This window comes from Notechis scutatus, chromosome 4, assembly GCF_049901735.1.
Source record: "Notechis scutatus isolate UNSWTSFEM ecotype Mainland chromosome 4, rNotScu1.2, whole genome shotgun sequence".
Classification (NCBI taxonomy): domain Eukaryota; kingdom Metazoa; phylum Chordata; class Lepidosauria; order Squamata; family Elapidae; genus Notechis; species Notechis scutatus.
In genome coordinates, this window is record NC_142012.1 from 163,287,178 (window position 1) to 163,309,514 (window position 22,337).

General features: G+C 42.0%; 1 protein-coding gene across 1 annotated transcript in view; it reads left to right on the forward strand.

Moving 5' to 3' along the window:
- The first annotated feature begins 9,017 nt into the window (after window positions 1-9,017).
- Window positions 9,018-22,337, forward strand: part of LOC148131009 (cytochrome P450 2J2-like) — a 29,671-nt gene continuing 16,351 nt past the window's right edge. The window contains exons 1-4 of the mRNA XM_087965516.1: window positions 9,018-9,194; window positions 11,305-11,467; window positions 15,703-15,852; window positions 18,317-18,477. Of these exons, the coding sequence (XP_087821642.1) occupies window positions 9,018-9,194; window positions 11,305-11,467; window positions 15,703-15,852; window positions 18,317-18,477 (651 nt within the window). The remainder of the gene's footprint in view (window positions 9,195-11,304; window positions 11,468-15,702; window positions 15,853-18,316; window positions 18,478-22,337) is intronic.

Consider the following 22,337-nt stretch of genomic DNA (forward strand, 5'->3'; position numbering starts at 1 on the left):
CCCACCACTGATGCGGGGTGGGGACATCACACTGAGCCAGTAAGGACTTTTTGGACATTTGATTTGCTTTGTTGTTTGTGTCATCAAACCAATCTTTTGGTAGCAGGCCATTGGGTTCTTGGGACAATTAACTTCTCACTACTTGTTCAGCCATCAAACTGAACAGGCATAATTTTATACATATCTGATCTTGCAAACTATAAAAGAATACACAATCAAAACTTATTTCCCAATTGTAACACCCCCCACGCACACCTCCCAGACTGCTTATGAAATCACAGGTGATGTTATCAAAGAGGTAGTTATTACTTGGTGTTAATTTTATTTAACTTAATTGTCCTTAGATGTTTTATAACCAGGACCAGACACGTCCTTTCCCAGATCAGGTAAATGAAGCATAGTTACACCGAGGTGATATAGTTTATTGTTAAGCATTTCATTTTGATTACCACAACTGGCTCTTTATGTTATCCAGGTAACATTTTCTGCCGTGTGATCTGCCAAGTTCCTCCGTGGAAATTTTGTTCATTGCTTCGCATTCAATACTTTGTGGGAGATTTTTCCATAGCTTTGATGATGGGTTGTTATGATTTTATTGAAGCTTATAGCAATAGCACTTAAGACTTATATACCACTTTATAGTGCTTTACAGCCCTCTCTAAGCGGTTTACAGAGCCAGCATATGCCCCCCAACAAATTTGGGTCCTCATTTTACCCACCTCGGAAGGATGGAAGGCTGAGTCAACCTTGAGCCTGGGAGATTCCATCTGCCAAATTGCAGGCAGCTGGCAGTCAGCAGAAGTAGCTTGCATTACTGCACTTTAACCACTGTACCACCAAGGCTCTTATCTTAATATAAAGCACAAATGATGTTTAAAATCAACAAGGAGGAAATCAAAATGGAAGGACATTTTGATTCCCACAGTGGACGAAGGGCTGCAAAAGTTGATGGAGTTAGCAGAGGGGACTAAACTGACTGCTTTGATTAAAGAAAAAAAAAAGACTTTTGTTACTACTTGGAAACCACTTCTGGACTTTGTGCTTGAGATGGAAAAAAAATGAAAATTTGATTTTGGGTTTTACCATTAGATAGGTTTGTTGTTATAGAAATGGCTAGTTTAAACTATTATGCAAAAGTTAACAAGTTGTAGTTTGATGCAGTGGGGGGATTCAACATTTTTTTACTACCGGTTCTGTGGGCATGGCTTGGTGGGCATGGCTTGGTGGGCATGGCAGGGGAAGGATACTGTAAAATCTCCAGATAGAGGTGGCATTTGCCGGTTCGCCGAACTACTCAAAATTTCTGCTACCGGTTCTCCAGAACTGGTCAAAACCTGCTGAATACCACCTCTGGTTTGATGTTTCTATCTTACACTACTGCACCAAAGGGAGTTGGAAGTCCATGCCTTTTCTTTCTTTTTCCCCTTTTTCCTACACTTTTCCCTTCCCCCTTTCCTCCCCTATTTTTCCTACTATTTTATTTTGTATTATAAACTAGTAAAAAATGAAATTGAATGATTGAGAATTTATCTCCCTTGAATCAGAACTCCAGTTAAAAACCTCGGAGGTTTTTAAGAAAAGACTGGACAGCCACTTACTTGAAAATGGTACAGGGTTGGACTAGAAGACCTCTAGGGTCCCTTCCAGCTCTATCCTGATTGATTGATTCTGATTGATTGAAAAATTGTTCAAGATGGCAGTTCTTCACCTATATAATAGTAATTATCTAAGACCACAATTGGATAAATGAGAAGGGAGAATGATAACTTATTCCTGATTAGTGAAAAGAAACTCTGGGCAACTTGGCTGGGTATCTTTTTTTTTTCCTCTAAGGAAGCACAGAAATCTAGAAATAACATGGATATTATGGGCTGGTGATTCAGTAGCTTAACAGAACAGAATAACAGAGTTGGAAGGGACCTTGGAGGTCTTCTAGTCCAGCTCGCTGCTCAAGCATGAAACCCTTTAGCATTGTCAGACAAATGGTTGTCCAATCTCTTCTTAAAAGTCTCCATTGTTGTAGCATTCACAACTTAGTTTCCACCCGTTGCTTCTTGTCCTGCCTTCAGATGCTTTGAAGAATAGCTTGACTCCCTCTTCTTTGGAGCAGCCCCTGAGATATTGGAAGACTGCTATCACGTCACCCCTAATCCTTCTTTTCATTAAACTACACATACCCAATTCCTGCAACCATTCTTCATATGTTTTAGCCTCCAAACCAGTGGTGGGATTCAATTTTTTTTAATACTGGTTTTGTGGGCGTGATTTTGTGGGCGTGGCAGGGGAAGGATTCTATAAAATCTCTAGTCAGAGGTGGTATTTGCTGGTTCTCTGTGTCAGGGTTCTGGCAGTTACTCCAATTAAATCATGAGCCTCGAGCCACACTCCCAAAACTAAAGAGGATTTATTTGAAGGTAACATTCTATGTCCGGCACTAATCCGGGTGTAGCCAGCTCTGAGATACGTAATTCACTGTCACCCTTGATCCTGTTTCCCCCACCCCCACCCCTCTGGGTGTATCATCCAATGAAAAATGTCCATAGCCAAGAGTCATCAATCATGCTCTCCAATTAGATTCCCCCCCCCCCCCCCAGAAGCTTCAGTCATCTAATCAGTCTTTGAAGAAAATATGAATGGAATGTACTTTCGATTTCACACTGTTGCCTGCTTTTTGAAACTCCCCCCCCTTTCTTTCTGTTGTCAACTATAAACATGTATACAAAATACTTTATGAGTTGACACTCCGAACTACTCAAAATTTCCACTACTGATTCTCTAGAACTGGTCAAAACCTGCTGAATGCCACCTCTGCTCCAATCCCGCAATCACCTTTGTTGCTCCTCTTTTTTTTTATGTCAGGAGCTCTGGTGGCAAGTGGGGAAGAGTTCACAATCTTTAATTAATTAATGGCCAGTTCTAAGGGTCATCCAGTTTTGTTTATCTGCTAGGTGTGTCTGCTGATTAGATGTGTAGTGCACAATTATAGGTAGAAGCTTCCTCAAGTCTAATTAAAGGAGATGTGAAAATTCAGCTACTCACAGGTAACTATTTCCACAGTTGGAAGATCATGGTATCATAGGTGGAGCTTTGATCACACCATCGTGATCACGCTTTGTTCTTTGTGATAGCTGGCTTCAAAAGCACACCTAGAGGAGTACTCATTAAGGGAGCAGGGTATCAAGTGGGGGTGCCACAAGGATCAGTCGACAGAGCCCAGTACTGTAGTGAAGAAAGTTAGCACCCACCCCTCCTAGAAGAATCAAATACTTTGAGGAATATTAAAAAGGCAGAATTATATTATACTTCCCTGGATGGGAAAAGGAGAAACATGTTTTTAAAAACAAAGAGCACTTCTCTGCATCTCCCTGCCCATTGAGAAGGACTGAGCCAGCCTATTTACAAGACAAAAGGCCTACAGCTCCAGGGTGATGGGATTGAGACATGACCCTCCAGGACATAATAGGATTATCTAGCAGCGGATCTCCCCACATGGCACAACCAAGCCCCTTCATGACATCACTCAGCAAGGTTTAACCAAACTTATCTCAGACAAACTCCTAGGATTTGCACATGACCCTTACAGCAACCAATAGAATACATGCCCTTGCCACAGGAACAGGAAGCTCAAATTCAAAGCCCAAGAGAGGGTATAAATACCTCTCACTCTCAACTCCATGTGGTCAGCTACCCAGAATCACACGTGCTTGGTGGTTCTGCTTCACCATTACATCATCTTTCCAACCAGCCTCCATGTTTCCAGTGTCTTTCTCCCCACTTGGAACCCAGACGGACATTTCTTCCGACAGTAACATTTTTCACCATCAATTTGGATGAAGAGATGGCAGGAAGGTTTGTCTTATTTGCAAATGATGAGATATCTGAGTGGGATAATTAACAGAAGAGAAAAATGGGCTAAAGTAACCAAATGAAATGTAACAGGAGTAGGTAGGTTCAGAGTTCTTAACTTAGGAAATAGAAATCAAACACGCAGCTGTAATATGGGGATATATAGCCCATTTGGTAATGGTCTTTCTAAAAATCACTTTGGAAGAGGAGCTGATTGTGAAATTAATCCAAGCCAGCTGTGTGATAGGGCTGATTAATGTTTTTGATAATGTCGAGAACTGAAGGCTAAAACATGAAGAACAGTTGGGTACATCTAGTTTAATGAAAAGGACTAGGACTGACATGATAGCAGTCTTCCAAAATTTGAAGGGCTGCCACAAAGAAGAGGCGGTTAACCTATTCTTCAAAACACCTGAAGGCAGGTCAAGAAACAATGTATGGAAACTAATCAAGGAGAACAAACTTGGAATTCAGGAGAAACTTCCTAACAGTGAGGACAATTAATCAGTGGAACTGCTTACCTCCAAAAGTTGTGGGTGCTCCATCATGGGAGATTTTAAAGAAGAGCTTGGACAACCATTTGTCTGAAATGGAAGAAGGTCTCCTGCCTGAACAGGGGGTTAGACTAGAAGACCTCCAAGGTCCCTTACAATTCTGTTATTCTGCTAAAAGCATGATACATGTTCATTGATTTGTTGGGGGAAATGATGAAAAGCAACATAATTGTGTATGTCAAAAGTTTATGAACTTCTAGGATGACCAGTACATTTCAAGGGGAAATTAAGCCAGGTGTTTAAGTCAGTGGGATAAAAATCAGTTATGAATGTGGGAGATCCTGCCTTATTTAAAGAATGGAATCTGGGGATTCAGTATCACATTCTGATCTTTACAACATGCGCAAGTACCGTGTGTGATGGCTGAAGCAAAGAAGATTTCCGAGGACTTCCCGAATACGAATGGATGCTAATTAGGTGGAAATAATTTCCAAGAAGTATGGACTTCATCAGTCCACTGTCAGGCAGAATCAATCACAGGGAAGTGATTGATTTTTATAGTCTTATGTTTATGTTATTAGGTTTTATACAGTTCTATCTGTTAATATTGTAAGCAGCTCAGAGTTGGTGTGTAGTAAGGTGGGCAGCTAATAAATTATAAATAAAAAATAAATAAATAAATTTCATTGTTAATCCTCTCCAGGAAAGAGATTGTGGTGATGGTCTTGGAACAGGGGTGGGATTCTACCGGACTGGTTCGGGTGAACCGGATGTTAAATTTGCAACTGGTTCACCAAACCGGTATTTGAACCGACCGGTTGGTTCCTCCCACCCCATCCCTCCCCTCCCAGGAGTCTCCACATGGTCCATTTTCTATGCAGGTAAGTTCAGGGTCCACCCAGAGGCTCTGGGAGGGGGGGAAACAGGCCTTCCGGAAGCCAGAAACGGACCTGTTTCTGGCTTCCAGAGGGCCTCCAGAGCCCAGGTGAGACCGTTTTTGCCCTCACAGAGGCCTGAGGGAAGCCTCCAAACCCTTGGGAAGGTGAAAAATGGCCCTCCTGGAAATTCTGGTACGCCATGCCCACCGTGGCTACGTCCACCCAGCAACTGGGCAGCGAACCAGTTGCTGGGATTTTTTTGAATCCCACCCATCTTGGAGGCTGTGGGAATAATTGTGATGATCTCTAAGGCCAGAATATATTGAAACAGCAGTTCTTAACATTTGTGGTTTGGCAGCTTGGCTGGCGGGGAGAGGGAAACGGGGCGGTGTGAGTGGTGCGTTGGTCAGTGTGTGCACACATTCCACTCACACAAGAGACAAGAGAAGCCTTTAGAGCAGGGGTCCCCAACCACCGGTCCACGGACGGTACCGGTCCGCGGAACAGGTCCTACTGGGCCGCTGGCTTGCTGGGCGCCGCCATCTTTTTTTGATGAAAAAGTGCTTCCGGTGAGCTTTTCGGGTAGAAAGCTCACTGGAAGCACGTTTTCATCAAAAAGATAAGCGGCGCCAGCGCTCGGTGAGCTTTTTTTCTGGGTGATTTTCTGAGAAAGCCATTTCTACCCAGAAAAGCTCACACGCGCTAGCGCCGCCATCTTTTTGATGAAAAAGTGCTTCCGGTGAGGTCACCGGAAGCACTTTTCATCAAAAGATGGCGGCGCCAGATGATGCGCGGCTGGCGCCCAGCTGATGCCGGTACCGGGCCGCGGCGAAAAAGGTTGGGGATCACTGCTTTAGAGCACAGTTTTGCACTCCTTCAGGCTTCTCTGGGCCAAAAGTTTTTGCAAAGGGAGGGAAGGCCCGAAGCAGCGTGAGATTGCTCTCCTGAAGCCTTTTGTCCGTTTGCAAAAGCTTTGGCACAGAGAAGAGAACCCAATGGCCTGTAACCAAAAGATTGGTTTGATGACACAGACAACAAAGTAAATCAAATGTCCAAAAAGTCCTTACTGGCTCAGAGTGATGTCCTCACTGGGCCAGCATCAGTGATGGGATTCAAAGTGTGGGATTCAAAAGTTCTGTGGGTGTGCTTGGTAGGCATGGCATGACTTGGTGGGCATGGCTTGGTGGGCCTGGCAGGGGAAGGATACTGTAAAGTCTCCATTCCCTCCCCATTCCTGGGGGAAGGTTACTGCAAAATCCTCATTCCCTCCCCACCCCACTAACCTGCTTTCCAGCTCTGTTCTCCTATGCAGGGCAACAAAAGAAGACCCAGCCAATCAGCTGGGACTCCAGAGGCAGAGAATAGATGGGGGGCGGGACCAGTCAGAGGTGGTAATTTGCCAGTTCTCCAAACTACTCAACATTTCCGCTATGGCTTCTCCAGAACTGGTCAGAACCTGCAGAATACCCCCTCTGGACACGCTTGTCAAAATGATTCACTAGAATATTCATAAAAATTATCATGTGGCCGTAATGAAAAACTGGTTGGAATATGTAATTGAAAAAGCATTCAAAAATGAGCTGGGTAAACTATTGTGGGATTTCTGAACAACTGGCACGATGTATTTATGATAGTTGCAGTGTCCTGGGGTCATGGGAACCCCTTTTGTGACCTTCTGACAAGCAAAGTCAATGTGGGAAAGCATCTTTACTTAACAACCATGTTATTAACGTAATAATTTATTAACTTATTAACTTAATAACTGCAGCAATTCACTTAGCAACTGTGGCAAGAAAGGTCATAACGTGGAGCAAAGCTCACTTAACAACTGTCTTGCAATGGGAATTTGGGGCTCAACTGTGCTTGTAAGTTGAGGACTACCTGTTAATAATTTGCAGTAGAATAGAATAGAATTAGAGAATAGAAAAGAATTAGAGAATAGAATAGAATTAGAGAATGGAATAGAATTAGAATAGAATTAGAGAATAGAATAGAATAGAATTAGAGAATAGAATAGAATAGAATAGAATTAGAGAATAGAATAGAATAGAATAGAATTAGAGAATAGAATACAATAGAATTAGAGAATAGAATAGAATAGAATTAGAGAATGGAATAGAATTAGAATAGAATTAGAGAATAGAATAGAATAGAATTAGAGAATAGAATAGAATAGAATAGAATTAGAGAATAAAATAGAGTAGAATTAGAGAATAGAATAGAATTAGAGAATAAAATAGAATAGAATTAGAGAATAGAATAGAATAGAATTAGAGAATAGAATAGAATAGAATAGAATTAGAGAATAGAGAATAGAGAATAGAGAATAGAATAGAATAGAATAGAATTAGAGAATAGAATAGAGTAGAATTAGAGAATAGAATAGAATAGAATTAGAGAATAGAATAGAATTAGAGAATAAAATAGAATAGAATGAGAGAATAGAATAGAATAGAATTAGAGAATGGAATAGAATTAGAGAATAGAATTAGAGAATAGAATAGAATTAGAGAACAGAAGAGAATTAAATAATAGAAGAGAACAGAAGAGAAGAGTTGGAAGGGACCTTGGAGGTCTTCTAGTCCAACCCCCTGCTTAGGCAGGAAACCCTACACCACTTCAGAGAAATTGTTATCCAACATCTTTTTAAAAACTTCCAGTGTTGGAGCATCCACAACTTTTGGAGGCAAGTTGTTCCACTGATTAATTGCTCTGTCAGGAAATTTCTCCTTAGTTCTAAGTTGCTTCTCTCATTGATTAGTAATCAAGTTTCCTTGATTAGTAGTTGAATGCTTTGACACACTGTTCCAAACTACAGTCACATGGAATGAACTCTTATGATGCCTGGAGCTTTTTGCCTGGATGTGAAAAAAAAAAAAAAGAGTTGGTGCACTAATTTACAACCTGTTGTAAAACTTATCTAAGTGACTGCATCTTCCTTTCTTCTTCTTCTTCTCCCAGATGGTGGGCCGTTAACAATGCTGTGGCTTGCTGTGACTGAAGGAGTTTGAGTTTAGTTCATCCTATATTGAAATAGGGGATTCCAACCCCCCCCCCATGGCTCCTGCTAGTAATACCAAAAGAACTTAGACTTATATATCATTTCATAGTGCTTTACACCCCTTTCTAAGCAGTTTACAAATGTCAGCATATTACCCCTGACAATCTGGGCCCTCATTTTACCGTCCTCGAAAGGATGGAAGGCTGAGTCAACTTTGACCCGGTCAGGATCGAACTGCTGGCAGTTGGCAGAGTTAGCCTGCAATACTGCATTCTAACCACTGCGCCACCAGGGCTCTGATAGGCAGGTGCTGGTCAATGGCTCTGATAGGCAGGTGCTGTTGCCATGATCAATGGGGATCTGGTTATCCTTTTTTGTCCTGTTGTCTGCTGCTTGGAAAAGTGTTCCCTCCCCTCCTAGTGTCTGGGCTCAGTGAAAACAGAACTTGATTTGTTTGGTACTAACTCAGATTGCATTCCTGCCCAGTTGATCATAGGGCTGTTCTATCCTATGTCCTTTGTTTTCAGCTCCTTTCAAGAGACTTATCAGATTTATCCAGCCTCCTAACCACAAATGTGATTTCGAGTCTGGTAAGGAGGAACACATTCCAATACAAATTATATGTGGCACAAGCTTTTGTATTGCAAACATTTCCTGAGTGGATTATATAAACCACTCTTTTTTTTAAAAAAACCCAATGATGCTACTCACTTCTTGGTGGAAGGTGCTGGAGAAAACAGATTTGATCCACTCTGCTGTCGTGAAGACGTCGAAAGAGAGAAAGGCAAAGTGGACATCATGGCGCAACTCTGGATATTTTCAACGATTCTGCTTCTGCTGCTGAGTCTTTCGGTGGTGTACTTTCTAAAACAACTCCGGTTGCTCAGAAAATGTCCACCTGGACCTTTGCCACTTCCTTTAATTGGAATCAGCTGGCGGACTGGTTTTAGACTAACCCCTGATCTTCTAATTCAGGTATTTTTTTTCCCACTTGTGTAATTTTGTTTTTTTGATTATGAAGCTAGCTATTTATTATTTATTTATTTAGACTTATTTTATTTATTAAACTTAATTGAAGAGAACTGCAGTCATTTGACTTTGGTGGCAGTGATGGAGAAGAAGGTATTGGGTCTGTAAAGTCTGGAGGATGAATACATGACTTTTAGGGGATTGAGAATTTGTATCCTGGTAGTCCTCATCCAGTGACCACAGTTGGGATGGGTCACTGAGTGAACTGCTGACTGTGCTTAGGGGCTTACTTGAGATTTCCTTTCTTTACAGTCCCGCCAAGGTCATAAATACAAAGATCAGTCAGTCATAAAGTCATTGGTGTCTTACCTGGGAATTGTTGTTAAACAAGGCAGTCTCTATACGAGGTCTACCTTTGTATGTGGTCAGGGAAGCTCCTGCTGATTTTACAAACTGTTTCTCTGTGGGAAGAAATCTTGCTATCCCTACAAGTATACGTTCAAAAGGATTTTATTTATTTTATTTTATTTGTTTGTCAAACATGTACAAGATAACAAGTACAGGTATGAACATAAACAGGAACAAAGGAAGTCAATACAGATAAACGGGGACAGTAAGACAGGGACGGTAGGCGCCAGAAGTGGTATTCAGCAGGTTCTGACTAGTTCTGGAGAATCGGTAGCAGCAATTTTGAGTAGTTCGGAGAATCAGCACATACCACCTCTGACTGGAGATTTTACAGTATCCTTCCCCTGCCATGCCCACCAAGCCACGCCCACAGAACCAGTAATAGAAAAATTTGAATCCCACCACTGGTAAGGCACGCTGGTGCGCTTATGCACGCCCCCTTTAAGGACCTCTTAGGAATGGGGTGAGGTCCATGGTAGACAGTTTGAGGCTGAAGCTGTGAGGGGTGGAGGCTGTAACCATGGAGTCAGGTATGGTGTTCCAGGCGTTGACCACTCTGTGGCTGAAGTCGTATTGTCTGCAATTGAGTTTGAAGCGGTTTACCTTGAGTTCCTATCAGTTGTTTGCTCATGTATTGTTGTGGTTGTTGACAGGCAAGAGGCGTTGTAGCAGACAAAGGATGCAAGTACAGAAAACAATAGATGGAGAAAACCAGGGAATAAAGGAAAGGCGAGAGGGCAAAAACAGCAGGAATCTTGGCTGAAAAGCAAAAACAGGAGGAGCAACAGACTGAGAATGGTGGTTATGAGTCCAAAGTGAACAGCGGCTCTTTGGAATGATGATCATGGTTTGTTGCTTATGACGATGCTAATTTTTACCTCTGAAATTGCTGTGAAAGAAGGAACCGAATACAGGTACAACGACTCCCTCAACTTATGACCACAATTTCTATTGAGACATTTGTTCAGTGAGTTTTGCCCTATTTTGCAACCTTCCTTGCCACCGTTGTTAAGCGAATCACCGCAGTTGTGAAGTTAGTGACAGGGTGGTAAAGCGAATCTGAGTTCTCCATTGACTTTGCTTGTCAGGAGGTTGCAAAAGGGGATCACTGCAACCGTCATGAATACAAGTCAGTTTCCAAGCGTCTTGATTTTGATCACATGACCATGGGGATGCTGCCAACAGTCACAAGTTGTGAAAAACGGTCAAAAGTCATTTTTTAAGGCCATCGTAACTTCAAACAGTCACTAAATGAACTGTTGTAAGTCGAGGACCTGTCGTCCTCGACTTAACAACCATTCATTTAGTGACCAAAGCTACAGTGGCACTGAAAAAAATGACTTATGACCGTTTTTATATTTACAACCATTGCAGCATCCCCCGGGTAACGTGTGCAAAACTTGGCAACCGCCCTGTATTTACGACGGTCGCAATGTTCTGGGGTTGTGTGATCACCCTTTGTGACCTTCTGATGAATAAAATCAATGAGGAAGCCAGATTCACTTGAGAACCTTCTTACTGACTGAACAACTGCAATGACTCGCTTAACAACGGTGGTTAGAAAAGTCATAAAACGGGGCAAAACTCACTTGGCAAACCGTCTTTGTGGAAATTTTGGGCTCAATTTTGGTTGTAAGTTGAGGACTACCTGCATTCTTCTTCACCTGAATTATATTGCTTCTTCTTCTTTCCCCCCCCTTAATGGCAGCTTGCGAAACGTTATGGAAATATTTACACATTACTGGCATGGAATTTACCTGTAATAGTACTGTCAGGATACAAAGTTGTGAAACATGGATTGATCAACCATTCTGATGACTTCTCTGAACGAGTAGAGACCCCCTTTTTAAGGGCTCTGTCCAGAGGAAAAGGTAAGGTGTAAACTGTGCTTTTCCTTTTTTAAAATTCAATTTATTTATTTACATACATTTATATACATTTATTTATATACAGTATAAAAGGTAAAGGTTCCCCTCGCGCATACATGCTAGTTGTTTCTGGTTCTAAGGGGCGATGCTCATCTCCGTTTCAAAGCCGAAGAGCCAGCGCTGTCCAAAGACGTCTCCGTGGTCATGTGGCCAGCATGACTAAATGCCCAAAGGCACACGGAATGCTGTTCCCTTCTCACCAAAGTGGTCCCTATTTTTCTACTTGCATTTTTACATGCTTTCGATCTGCTTAGGTTGGCAGCAGCTGGGACAAGCAACGGGAGCTCACTCTGTTACTCAGCACTAGGGATTCGAGCCGCCGAACTGCCAACCTTTCTGATCAACAAGCTCAGCATCTTTAGCCAGTGAGCCACCGTGTCCCATATATACAGTATACATGTACGTTTATGCAAAAACAGCCTCTATTATGGCCTTGTGGAGGCTAAAACATACAGTTGTGCTTATAAGTTTGCATACCCCGGCAGAATTTATGATTTCTTGGCCATTTTTCAGAAAATATGAATGATAACAGAAAAACTTTTCTTTCACTCATGGTTAGTGGTTGGCTGAAGTCATTTATTATCAGTCAACTGTGTTTACTCTTTTTAACTTATAATGACAACAGAAACTACCCAAATGACCCTGATCAAAAGTTTACATACCTCAGTTCTTAATACAGTGTATTGCCCCCTTTAACATCAATGACAGCTTGAAGTCTTTTGTGGTATGTGTGGATGAGGCTTTTTATCTTCTCAGATGGTAAAGCTGCCCATTCTTCCGGGCAAAAAGCTTCCAGTTCCTGTAAATTTTTGGGCTGTCTTGCATGAACTGCACGTTTGGGAAAGATCTCCCCAGAGTGGCTCAATGATATTGAGGTCAGGAGACTGAGATGGCCACTCCAGAACCTTCACTTTATTTTGCTGTAGCCAATGACAGGTCGACTTGGCCTTGTGTTTGGGATCATTGTCATGTTGGAATGTCCAAGTACGTCCCTTGCACAGCTTCCGGGCTGATGAATGCAAATTTTCCTCCAATATCTTTTGATAACATATTGCATTCACCTTGCCATCAATTCTGACCAAATTTCCTGTGCCTTTGTAGCTCGCACATCCCCAAAACATCAGTGAACCACCTCCGTGTTTCACAGTAGGAATGGTGTACTTTTCATCATAGGCCTTGTTGACTCCTCTCCAAAAGTAGCAATTATGGTTGTGGCCAAAAAGCTCAATTTTGGTCTCAGCAGTCCAAATGACTTTGTGCCAGAAGGTTTGACGCTTGTCTCTGTGCTGTTTGGCATATTGTTAGCGGGATGCTTTGTGGCATTTGCGTAGTAATGGCGTTCTTTTGGTGACTCAACCATGCAACCCATCTTTCTTCCAGTGCTTCCTTATTGTGCATCTTGAAACAGTCACACCACATGTTTTCAGAGAGTCCTGTATTTCACCTGAAGTTATTTGTAATTTTCCTGGCAGTTGTGGCTGAAATTTTAGTTGGTCTAACTGACCGTGGTTTGGTTTCAACAGAACCCTTCATTTTCCACTTCTTGATTAGTGTTTGAACACTGCTGACTGACATTCTCAATTCCTTGGATATCTTTTTATATCCCTTTCCTGTTTTATACAGTTCAACTACCTTTTCCCACAGATCCTTTGACAATTCTTTTGCTTTCCCCATGACTCAGAAGCCAGAAATGTCAGTGCAGCACTGGATGAAAGATGCAACGGTCTGTCAGGAGTCCATGAACTCATTGACCTTTCATACACACACACTAATTACAAGCAAACAGATCACAGGTGAGGATGGTTACCTTTAACAGCCATTCAAACCCCTTTGTGCCAACCTGTGTGCATGTTATCAGGCCAAAATCACCAGGGTATATAAACTTTTGATCAGGGTCATTTAGGTAGTTTCTGTTGTCATTATGGGTTAAAAAGAGTAAACACTGTTGATTGACAATAAATGGCTTCAGTCAACCACTAATCACGAGTGACATAAAAGTTTTTGTGTTATCATTCATATTCTCTGAAAAATGCCCAAGAAATCATAAATTCTGCCAGGGTATGTAAACTTATGAGCACAACTGTACGATGAATGGTTACAGGAACTAGGCTTGGCTAGTCTAGTGAAGAGAAGGACCAGGGAAGACATGATAGTAGTGTTCCAATATTTGAGGGGCTGCCACAGAGAGGAAGGGGTCAACTTATTTTCCAAAGCACCTGAAGGCCAGACAAGGAATAATGGATGGAAACTAAACAAGGAGAGGTTCAACCTGGAAATAAGGAGAAACTTTCTGACAGTGAGAATAATCAACCGATGAAACAGAAGTTGCCTTTGGAAGTTGTGGGAGCTTCATCCCTGGAGGATTTCAAGAAGAGACTGGACTGCCATCTGTCAGAAATGGTGTAGGATCTCCTGCTTGGGCGGGGGGTTGGACTAGATGAACTACAAGGTCCCTTCCAACTCTGTTAATCTGTAATATGCCATTTAGGTTCAAAGTGACTTTCAAAACGACAACTTTAGAACATATGCTATAATATTCCAACTTCATCCCCAGCAGTGCCTTGAGAAAAAGCCCCAATGTTAAAATATTTCAAATGTTTATATGTGTTTATGTTAAATCTCCAAAGTTATAAATGAGACAGATAAGTTTCCAGGAAGTCCTGAAAGCTTTGTGGGCGTGAAAAAGCAAGAAGTGATCCTTTCACATGTAAGGAGGTGGATGTCCAAAAACAGATGACCGAATCTGAACCAATCATGTCAGATGCCACACTGTCCATCTTGAAGTTGCTAAAAAAATATGTAGGCATAAAATATGCCATCTTGTTTCTGATGCATTCTGATGAAGGCTACATCAACAGCTATGGATGATTTAAGTCTATCTCATGGGCTAGGGAATTGCTGAAGGCCGAGTCACTGGAATGCAGCAAAAAAAAAAAGAAAGAAAAAAGGTTTGGCTGTAGGTGGATGTAATAAACTATCTGGAACTTCAGGTGCATCATTGCAACCATCATTTTGAGGTTTTTTTAAATCTTGTTTTGTGGACATGCCTACTGGTTAGCTGTAAATGTGGGCATGATCTCATCCATGGGTTTCTGATTGTTGGTTTTTCTGGGAAGCATCTGAGCAAAATATCCGCAGAGATTCTCAGTCATCCAGATCATGGTTGTCCAAAGGTGCTTTTTCAAAGGGCAACTAGACTTTGTTTTTCCTTGAAGACATTTTGCTTCTCATCCAAGAAGCTTCTTCAGTTCTGATTGAATAGTGGAGGATGGAAGGATTTATATACCTTGCCGTTATCTGGTCATTGAGCAGAATTGAAGAAAGGTTCTTGGATGAGAAGTGAAACATTTTCAAGGAGAAACAACGTCCAGTTGCATTTTGACAAAGTACCTTTTTGGGAGGATCTGGGGAATATGGATTTTCTATTTTAAAATGGACATGTGTGAATATCAACAGCATGGCTGGTTTGGGAATTCTGAGAGTTGACCTCCACCCACGTTAAAATTTCCAATTTTGAAAAACACAGATTTATATGGGTGCCCATCTTATCCAAGTGACTTTGGGCAACTAAGGAAATGCTAAAAATTATACAAAGAACTGGGAATTGGCAAGGATTCCAAAGCTGATCTAATTGCAAGTCCCATTTTAAACAATATTTGGCATGCAAACCAACTCCAAACTATGACTTCAAAGAGAATGTATGACTTAAATATTAGCCTTGATTTATGACATGGGGCCTGCCTCAGGCAACCAAGCTGAAGTGAACAAATCCAGTTTTAGCATGTTGCATTAAAGAATATTTCCTTAAATGTTGTGTCTAATTCTACATCATTCTTGCACGTTCTTTCTTCCCACCAAAATATACCAGTGTGACTTGCTGAGCGTGGTGACCTCTTCTAAACTAAGGAGTCCAATAAAGGAGAATATTTATAGCTCAAGGTTGAAATCAGGGGTCCTTGGTGCTTTCTGAGCTTGGCTGTACAACCCCTTGTATTTAAACAGTGGCAAACCCCACTTCTTACTAGCACCGATGATGTTACGTAGTTTGAGTAATCAAACGTCTGCAAGAAAATAACCAAGGTCAGAGTGCACCAAGGAACCCTCGAGCAGATGATTTCATAACTTCGATGCATCTCTCTTGTGAGTAACAATTTTTCCCTTATTTCTGTTTGATTCAGGCATTATTCTTTCCAACGGCCACACTTGGAAGCAGCAGAGACGATTTGGCCTACTTACTATGAGGAAACTTGGAGTGGGGAGGACAGGCATAGAGAGTCAAATACAAAACGAGGCTGGCCAACTAGTGGAGATCTTCGCTGATTCAAATGGTCGGTGAGACCAGCCAAGGCTGTCAGCTCAAGAGCTACTGTGTTTCCCCCCAAAATAAGACCCTATCTTATATATTTTTTTACCACCAAAAAAAAGTCACCAGGTCTTATTTTGGGGGGATGTCATCCACTGACTAACCTCAGTTGCGTGCGTCACCCCCAGCCTCCTTTTCGCTGTCAGGGGCCTTCAGGAACTTCTTCTGCAGCTGGCAAGGCTTTCCTGAAGGCCTCTGCAGCAGATAATGGAGCTCTGGATCGATCCAGAGCTTTGTTATCACCTACAAAGACTTCAGGAAAGCCTTGCCAGCCTTGCCGCCTGCAGAAAAAATGGGCCGGCAAGGCAGGTGTCAGGGTGTGCGAGGCCTGGCTTCAACTGTCCAAAGGAAAGTAGTAGGGCAGCTCCACCCTCCATCCCCGCCCTACCTTAATTTTTACCCGTGCACTCAAATGGGTGGGATCTTAATTAGGGCTTATGGGGGGGCGTTTAGGGCTTATATTGGGCGCACATGTAAAAATCAAGCTAGGACTTACTTTTAGGACAGGTTGTATTTTCGGGGAAAACAGGGTAGTTTGCCTAAATCTTTACAAGAAATCCTTGACTTATGATGAGAATTGAGCCTGCAATTATGGTAATAAAATGTGATAGTCATTAAACAGGTCACCATGTGACTGTAATTGATTTTCCCTTTTTTTGTGTTGGTCATTAAGCAAATGCATAGGTTGTATTGTGTAAAGCCACAATCATTAAGCAAACCCGTTGTTTTCTATGGGATGTTTTTTGTCAGAAAACAGAAAAATGCAGATAGTCCTTGACTTATACAGGTAGTCCTTGAGTTAGGACTTCGACTGAGCCCCAAATTTATGTTGTTAAGTGAGAAATTGGTTAAGTGAGTTTTTAAAGTGAAAAATGGTCATAAGTCACATTTTTCCACGCTGTTGTAATTTTGAATGGTCAATAAACGAAGTGTTGTAAGTTGAGGATTACCTGTAACTTATTTTTTTAAAAAAACAATTTTATTTAGATTTTCACAAAACAAAGAAAAATAAAACATCTTTTTTAGTGAACAGCTTGGTTTCAGGTTTTCATATCTGTATACAGATATAATCTCAATTACATATTCATCTTTCATATTCAATTTCATATCTTATCACTACTTTAAATATTCTTTATTAATTTTTCCCCTCAAATAATTCCCTCAGGCTTATTTTATAGCTCTCATTCATTTCTAAGTCTATTACATATCCTTTTCAAAGTTTTCATATTTTCATAATAATTGTACTTAGGTTTTAATCTGTACTGTGTACACTTTCAATCCGTATCCACATTTCAAACATTACAAAACAAGGTTTCTCCTATAGTTGCCAATTAGAGCGTGTCACCTTTATATCTTATAGCTAATTCCCTTTTACATCCCATTAAATATTCTACTTCTAAATTATCCCATTAAACAATTATAACATTCATCACCTAATAGCTATATTATAACATAAATCCCATTTGAGTCAGATTCCGCATGGTACTTCCCCTTTAAATTACCTCTAAATAGTTTTAAATTTAAAAGAAATAAAACAGAAAAGGAAGAAAATAATTAAGCAATTCAAATTCATCCAGAAAACTGGTATTAATTTCCTTACCATCCTTCTCATAATTCATTTCAATCATATTTTATAAATCCTTAACATACATCGATATAATTCAATTATGTTTTACATAGTTTTGTTTTTACTTAATCTAACTGTTATCAGACATTCCATTGGGTAACAATCCTCGTTTCATCTTCCATTTTAATTGCATATATTTTCCTGTTTTCTACAAAATTTATTATTTCTAATATATTTATACAATCCCTTATCACCATGCAGAATCTGCTATTTTAGCTGTTTTTCAACCACCTGTAACTTATGACTGTTGTGCAGCATTCCCATGGTAACAAAATCAGACTTCGGGCACTTGGCAACTGGCATGTATTTATATTCACTGCACAGTCCTAAGATCACATGATCATCATTTCCCAATCAGCTTCCAATTAGCCAAATCAATGGGAGAAGCCAGATTTGCTTAATGACTGCACAATTCTCTTAACCACTGCAGTGATTCGTTCAACAACTGCTTAAAAACAAGTAATAAATGAGATGCAATTCACTTAACAACTTAGCAAAGGAAATTGTCATAAATTGAGGACTACCTGTAAATGCTGGTTCTTGCAGTCATGTGACTGCTGTATATACAGGCTGGTTGCCGAGTACTGAATATGCAAACATGCGACTGTGGGTATGTGTACGCAGCCATCAGAACATCAAATGCAGGTCATAAATAGCTTTTAAGAATTGAAAAAAATGTAATTTTAACCAGTTGCTAAGCGACTGGTTGTAAGTCAAGGATTTATTCCATTTCGGCAGACAATGGGATGCAATACTTCAATCCTCACATTTTATATTCATTTGACAATAAATTTCTTTTCAGGTCAGCCCTTTGATCCTTTGTTGCCAATCACCAACGCTTTCTTCAATTTGATCGCCATCTTGGTGTTTGGGTACCGATTCTCTCTTGAAGATGAAAACTTTCAGAAACTAACCAAAGGCCTGATTTTTGGTTCAAGATTTGTGGGCAGCTTCTTTCATGTGGTGAGTTAAGCTATTGTTTTCTGACCAGGTGATTCACATTGGCCTAAAAACCTACACAGCTAACCCTCGATGTACGATCACCATTGGGCCCAAAATTCCTGTTGATAAGCAAAACGGTCATTAAGTGAGTCTTGCCCCATTGTATGACCTTTCTGGCCACAGTTGTTAAGTGAGTCACCACAAGTTTTTAAGTGAGGCAGCTTCCCCCGCCTCGTTGATTTTGTCCGTCAGAAGGTTGCAAGAGTTCCCAGAACACTACAACCATATTAAGTCAATCATCCAAATTTTGATCGCATGACCATTGAGATGCTGCAACGATTTGAAAGTTTGAAAAATGGTCACAAGTCTCTTTTTCTCATTGCTGTTGTAACTTTGAATAGTCATTAAACAAATGGTTGTAAGTCAAGGACCACCCGTATTGTAGTCTGGTCTTTTAGGAGCACGGGTCTTTCAAACCAAAGAGACCAAGTATAAATAAATGTATGGAGTAAATCCGTGGTGGTATTCTACCGGTTCGGCCTGGTTCTAGCGACCCGGTAGCAGCGATGAACAGTGGAGACTGAATCGGTTCTCTCCACCGCTCTGCTGTTGGGCCCACCCACCTGCCCAGCCTCCCATACTCACCTTTATCTGCTGAATTTGAAGCACAGCTGCTTTGCGCAGCACAGAATAGTGCCTCACGGGAGCTGCTGAAGCGACCGAGATCGTGCAGGCTTGCAGGAGGCAATTTAGAATGCCTTTGCGCCTGCACAAAGTCCACATTTGGTGTGCGCATGCACGCAAAGTGTGTGCAGCGCGCAAAGCGCACCCACCAAGACATGACCACCAAACCGGTGGCAAAAATATTTGAATTCCACCACTGGAGTAAATGGTGCAGTGTGTGTGTATGTGTGTGTGTGTGTGTGTGTTGGGGAGAGCAGAGGGAAAGGAGAACAACCGCAGTACAGGTAGTCCTCAACTTACGGACCGCAATTGAGCCCAAAATTTACATTGCTAAATGAGAATTTTGTTAAGTGAGTTTTGCCCCATTTTACGGCTTTTCTCGCCACGACTGTTCAGTGAATCCCTGCTGTCAACTCATAAAATATTTCTATGGTCTTTTTAGAGTTGCCAACAGAAAGGGTGGGGGGGAAAGGGGGTTTGAAAGAGTACGGCACCTTGGAAATCGAAAGTGCATTCCATAAATAGTTTTTCAAAGATAGTAACTAGGTGACTGAAGTTTCTGCCATGCAAATATCTAACTGGAGAACATGATTGCTGACTCTTGGCTATGGATGTGTCTCATTGGACAATATGAATTAGATACACCCAGGGGGTGGGGGAAAACCAGGGTGAAGGGTGACAATGAATTATGTGTCTCAGAGTCAGCTACACCCAGGCAGTGCCAGATATGTTAACTCCCAATTAATCCTTTTGAGGTTTTGAAAGTTTGGCTCGAGACTCATGATTTAAATGGGGGTAAATGCCGAAATCCTGACACCTGCAGTCATTAAGTGAATCTGGCTTCCCCGTTGCTTGTCAGAAGGCTGCAAAAGGGGATCACGTGACCCCGGATCACAGCAATGGTCATAAATACAAACCAGTTGACAAGTATCTGAATTTTGATCACATGATTGTAGGGATGTTGCAAGGGTCAACACAGTGAAAAACGGTCATGGGTCACATTTTTCAGTGCCGTTGTAATTTTGAACGGCCACTAAACAAACTGTTATAAGTTGAGGAGCACCTTTAACTTATGACTGTTTGCAGCAGTTGTGAATCACTGCAGTTGTGAAATTAGTAAACCCGGTTGTTAAGTGACTCTGGTTTGCCCGTTGGCTTGTCTTGTCAGAAAGAGTTGTGGTTAGCCAGCAGCAGATGTGGACGGCTGAGGAGAGTGAGAACTCAGATGAGAGGCCAAGATCATTAGGGAGTGGACTGCTGCCTTCAGAGATTATAGGGGCTGGCAGCAGTGATGATGAGGTTTTCGAGGAGCCTGTGCCAAGTGCATGTGTGCGCAGGATTGCTCGTAGGAAAGAGCAGCTACAACAGCACGGGCGACTCAAGAGTAAGGCTACACCTTCAAGAAGATAAAAGCCAGCTGTGAAACAAGCATACTTTGCAGAAGGCAAAGACGTTTTGAAACTCCAGACTTGTGGACATTCCAGTATCCTGAGTTTTTATTTGAAGATTCTTGTATTGCAAATTATTTCTGGTCTGTTATTTTTTGGCAAGTCTTGCACAGTTTGGCAAGTCTTGTGCTTATCACAGCTAATTATTTTGTAAAAGCATTACAAGGTTTCTGTTCCTATTGGATTGTGTTTGATTTGTTGGGGTCAGAACAGAAAATCGCAAAAGATGTTCACATGACCCCGGGGCACTGCAACTGTCATAAATGTGAGTCAAGTTGTCAAGCATTCAAATGTAAATCACATGACTAGGAGGATGCTGCAACGGTCATCATAAGCGTGAAAAATGGTCCCAAATCACTTATTCCGTTGCCGTTGAAACTTCGAACGGTCAGTAAGCAAACTGTTGTAAGTTGGGGACTACCTCAAAAACAAGTAGTTTTTGCCGAATGACCGTTCACTCAACTATGGTTCAAAGTTAACGACAATTCTGAATGAGGGGGACTTAGGACTGGTCCTCCAAGGATCAGGTGATCGCCGTTCGGGCACTTGGTCATCAGCTCACAATAATAACAGTTGCAGCATCCTGCGATGACCCGGGGCATGGCACAGAGATAACACAGGCAGCTGGCAGTTCAAACTGCCTTTTTATTGCTCAAAATTTCCCCAAACGCTCCCACATTTCTGGCAAGTCTCAGAGCAAAGGGATGACACACCCCCGCGCACACCTCAAGCAGCCTCTGGCTGCAAATAGTCCAGTCCAACGCTGTGAACACCACAAGTGCACAGCAATAAACCCAGCAGGGCAAATCAGGGAGGTCAGGAAGCAAAGGATCAAGGCAGTTAGTCTCAAAAGCCAGAAAGAATGCAAGGGCTCTGGGAAAGTTCAAACGTCGGCACTCCATACTCCAGGAATTCAGCCTTTGTTCCCCACAAATGCCCCTCCGCACAGCGTCTCCTTAAGCCTCATTCCCCAGTGTGCCTTGTGAAGAGGGCCGGGACACTCTCCTCCCGAATAGTCAAGTCAACCTGTGCTGTTCTCGCCTTCTCTCTTCTCTCCATGCTCGAGGATCAGGAGGGGGTGGTCCTTGCTCATCGTCTGAGCTCTGTCTCTCAAGTTCACTGCTTGGTCATCCTGCCTCTGTGCCTCCCTGCCAACAAGCCATCCTAATCCTGAAACTTCCCCATTTTCTTCCGAAGCCAACGAAGCCCCATGCCCTCAACCTCTGTCGGCTCCAGTTCCCTCAATCTCTGTTGGCTCCAGTTCCAGCTCATCTTCCCCCACAGATTCAGGCTCTGGCGAGGGCATGACACACCCCATGGTCCAGAGGTGGTATTCGGCAGGTTCTGACCAGTTCTGGAGAACCAGTCGTGGAAATTTTGAGTAGTTCAGAGAACCGGCAAATACCACCTATGACTGGAGATTTTATAGTATCCTTCCCCTGCCATGCCCACCAAGCCACGCCCACAGAACCGATAGTAAACATTTTTTGAATCCCACCACTGCCATGGTCACATAATCACTACTTCCAACTTTCACTGGTGGCTTCCACCAAGCAAAGCCAATGGGGAAAACTGGCAAGAGTTCTCACTTAATGACTCCCCGCCCCCAGTGAATTGTTAAACAAACGTGCAGGTCATTAAATAGATCATTGGGGTGCCTCAGATGTAGGGAGGTCTAGTGAAGGGTCAGATGATGGGAATGTATGTACAGATGAGGCCCTGGGGGATCAGAGGAAGGGTCCTATGTGG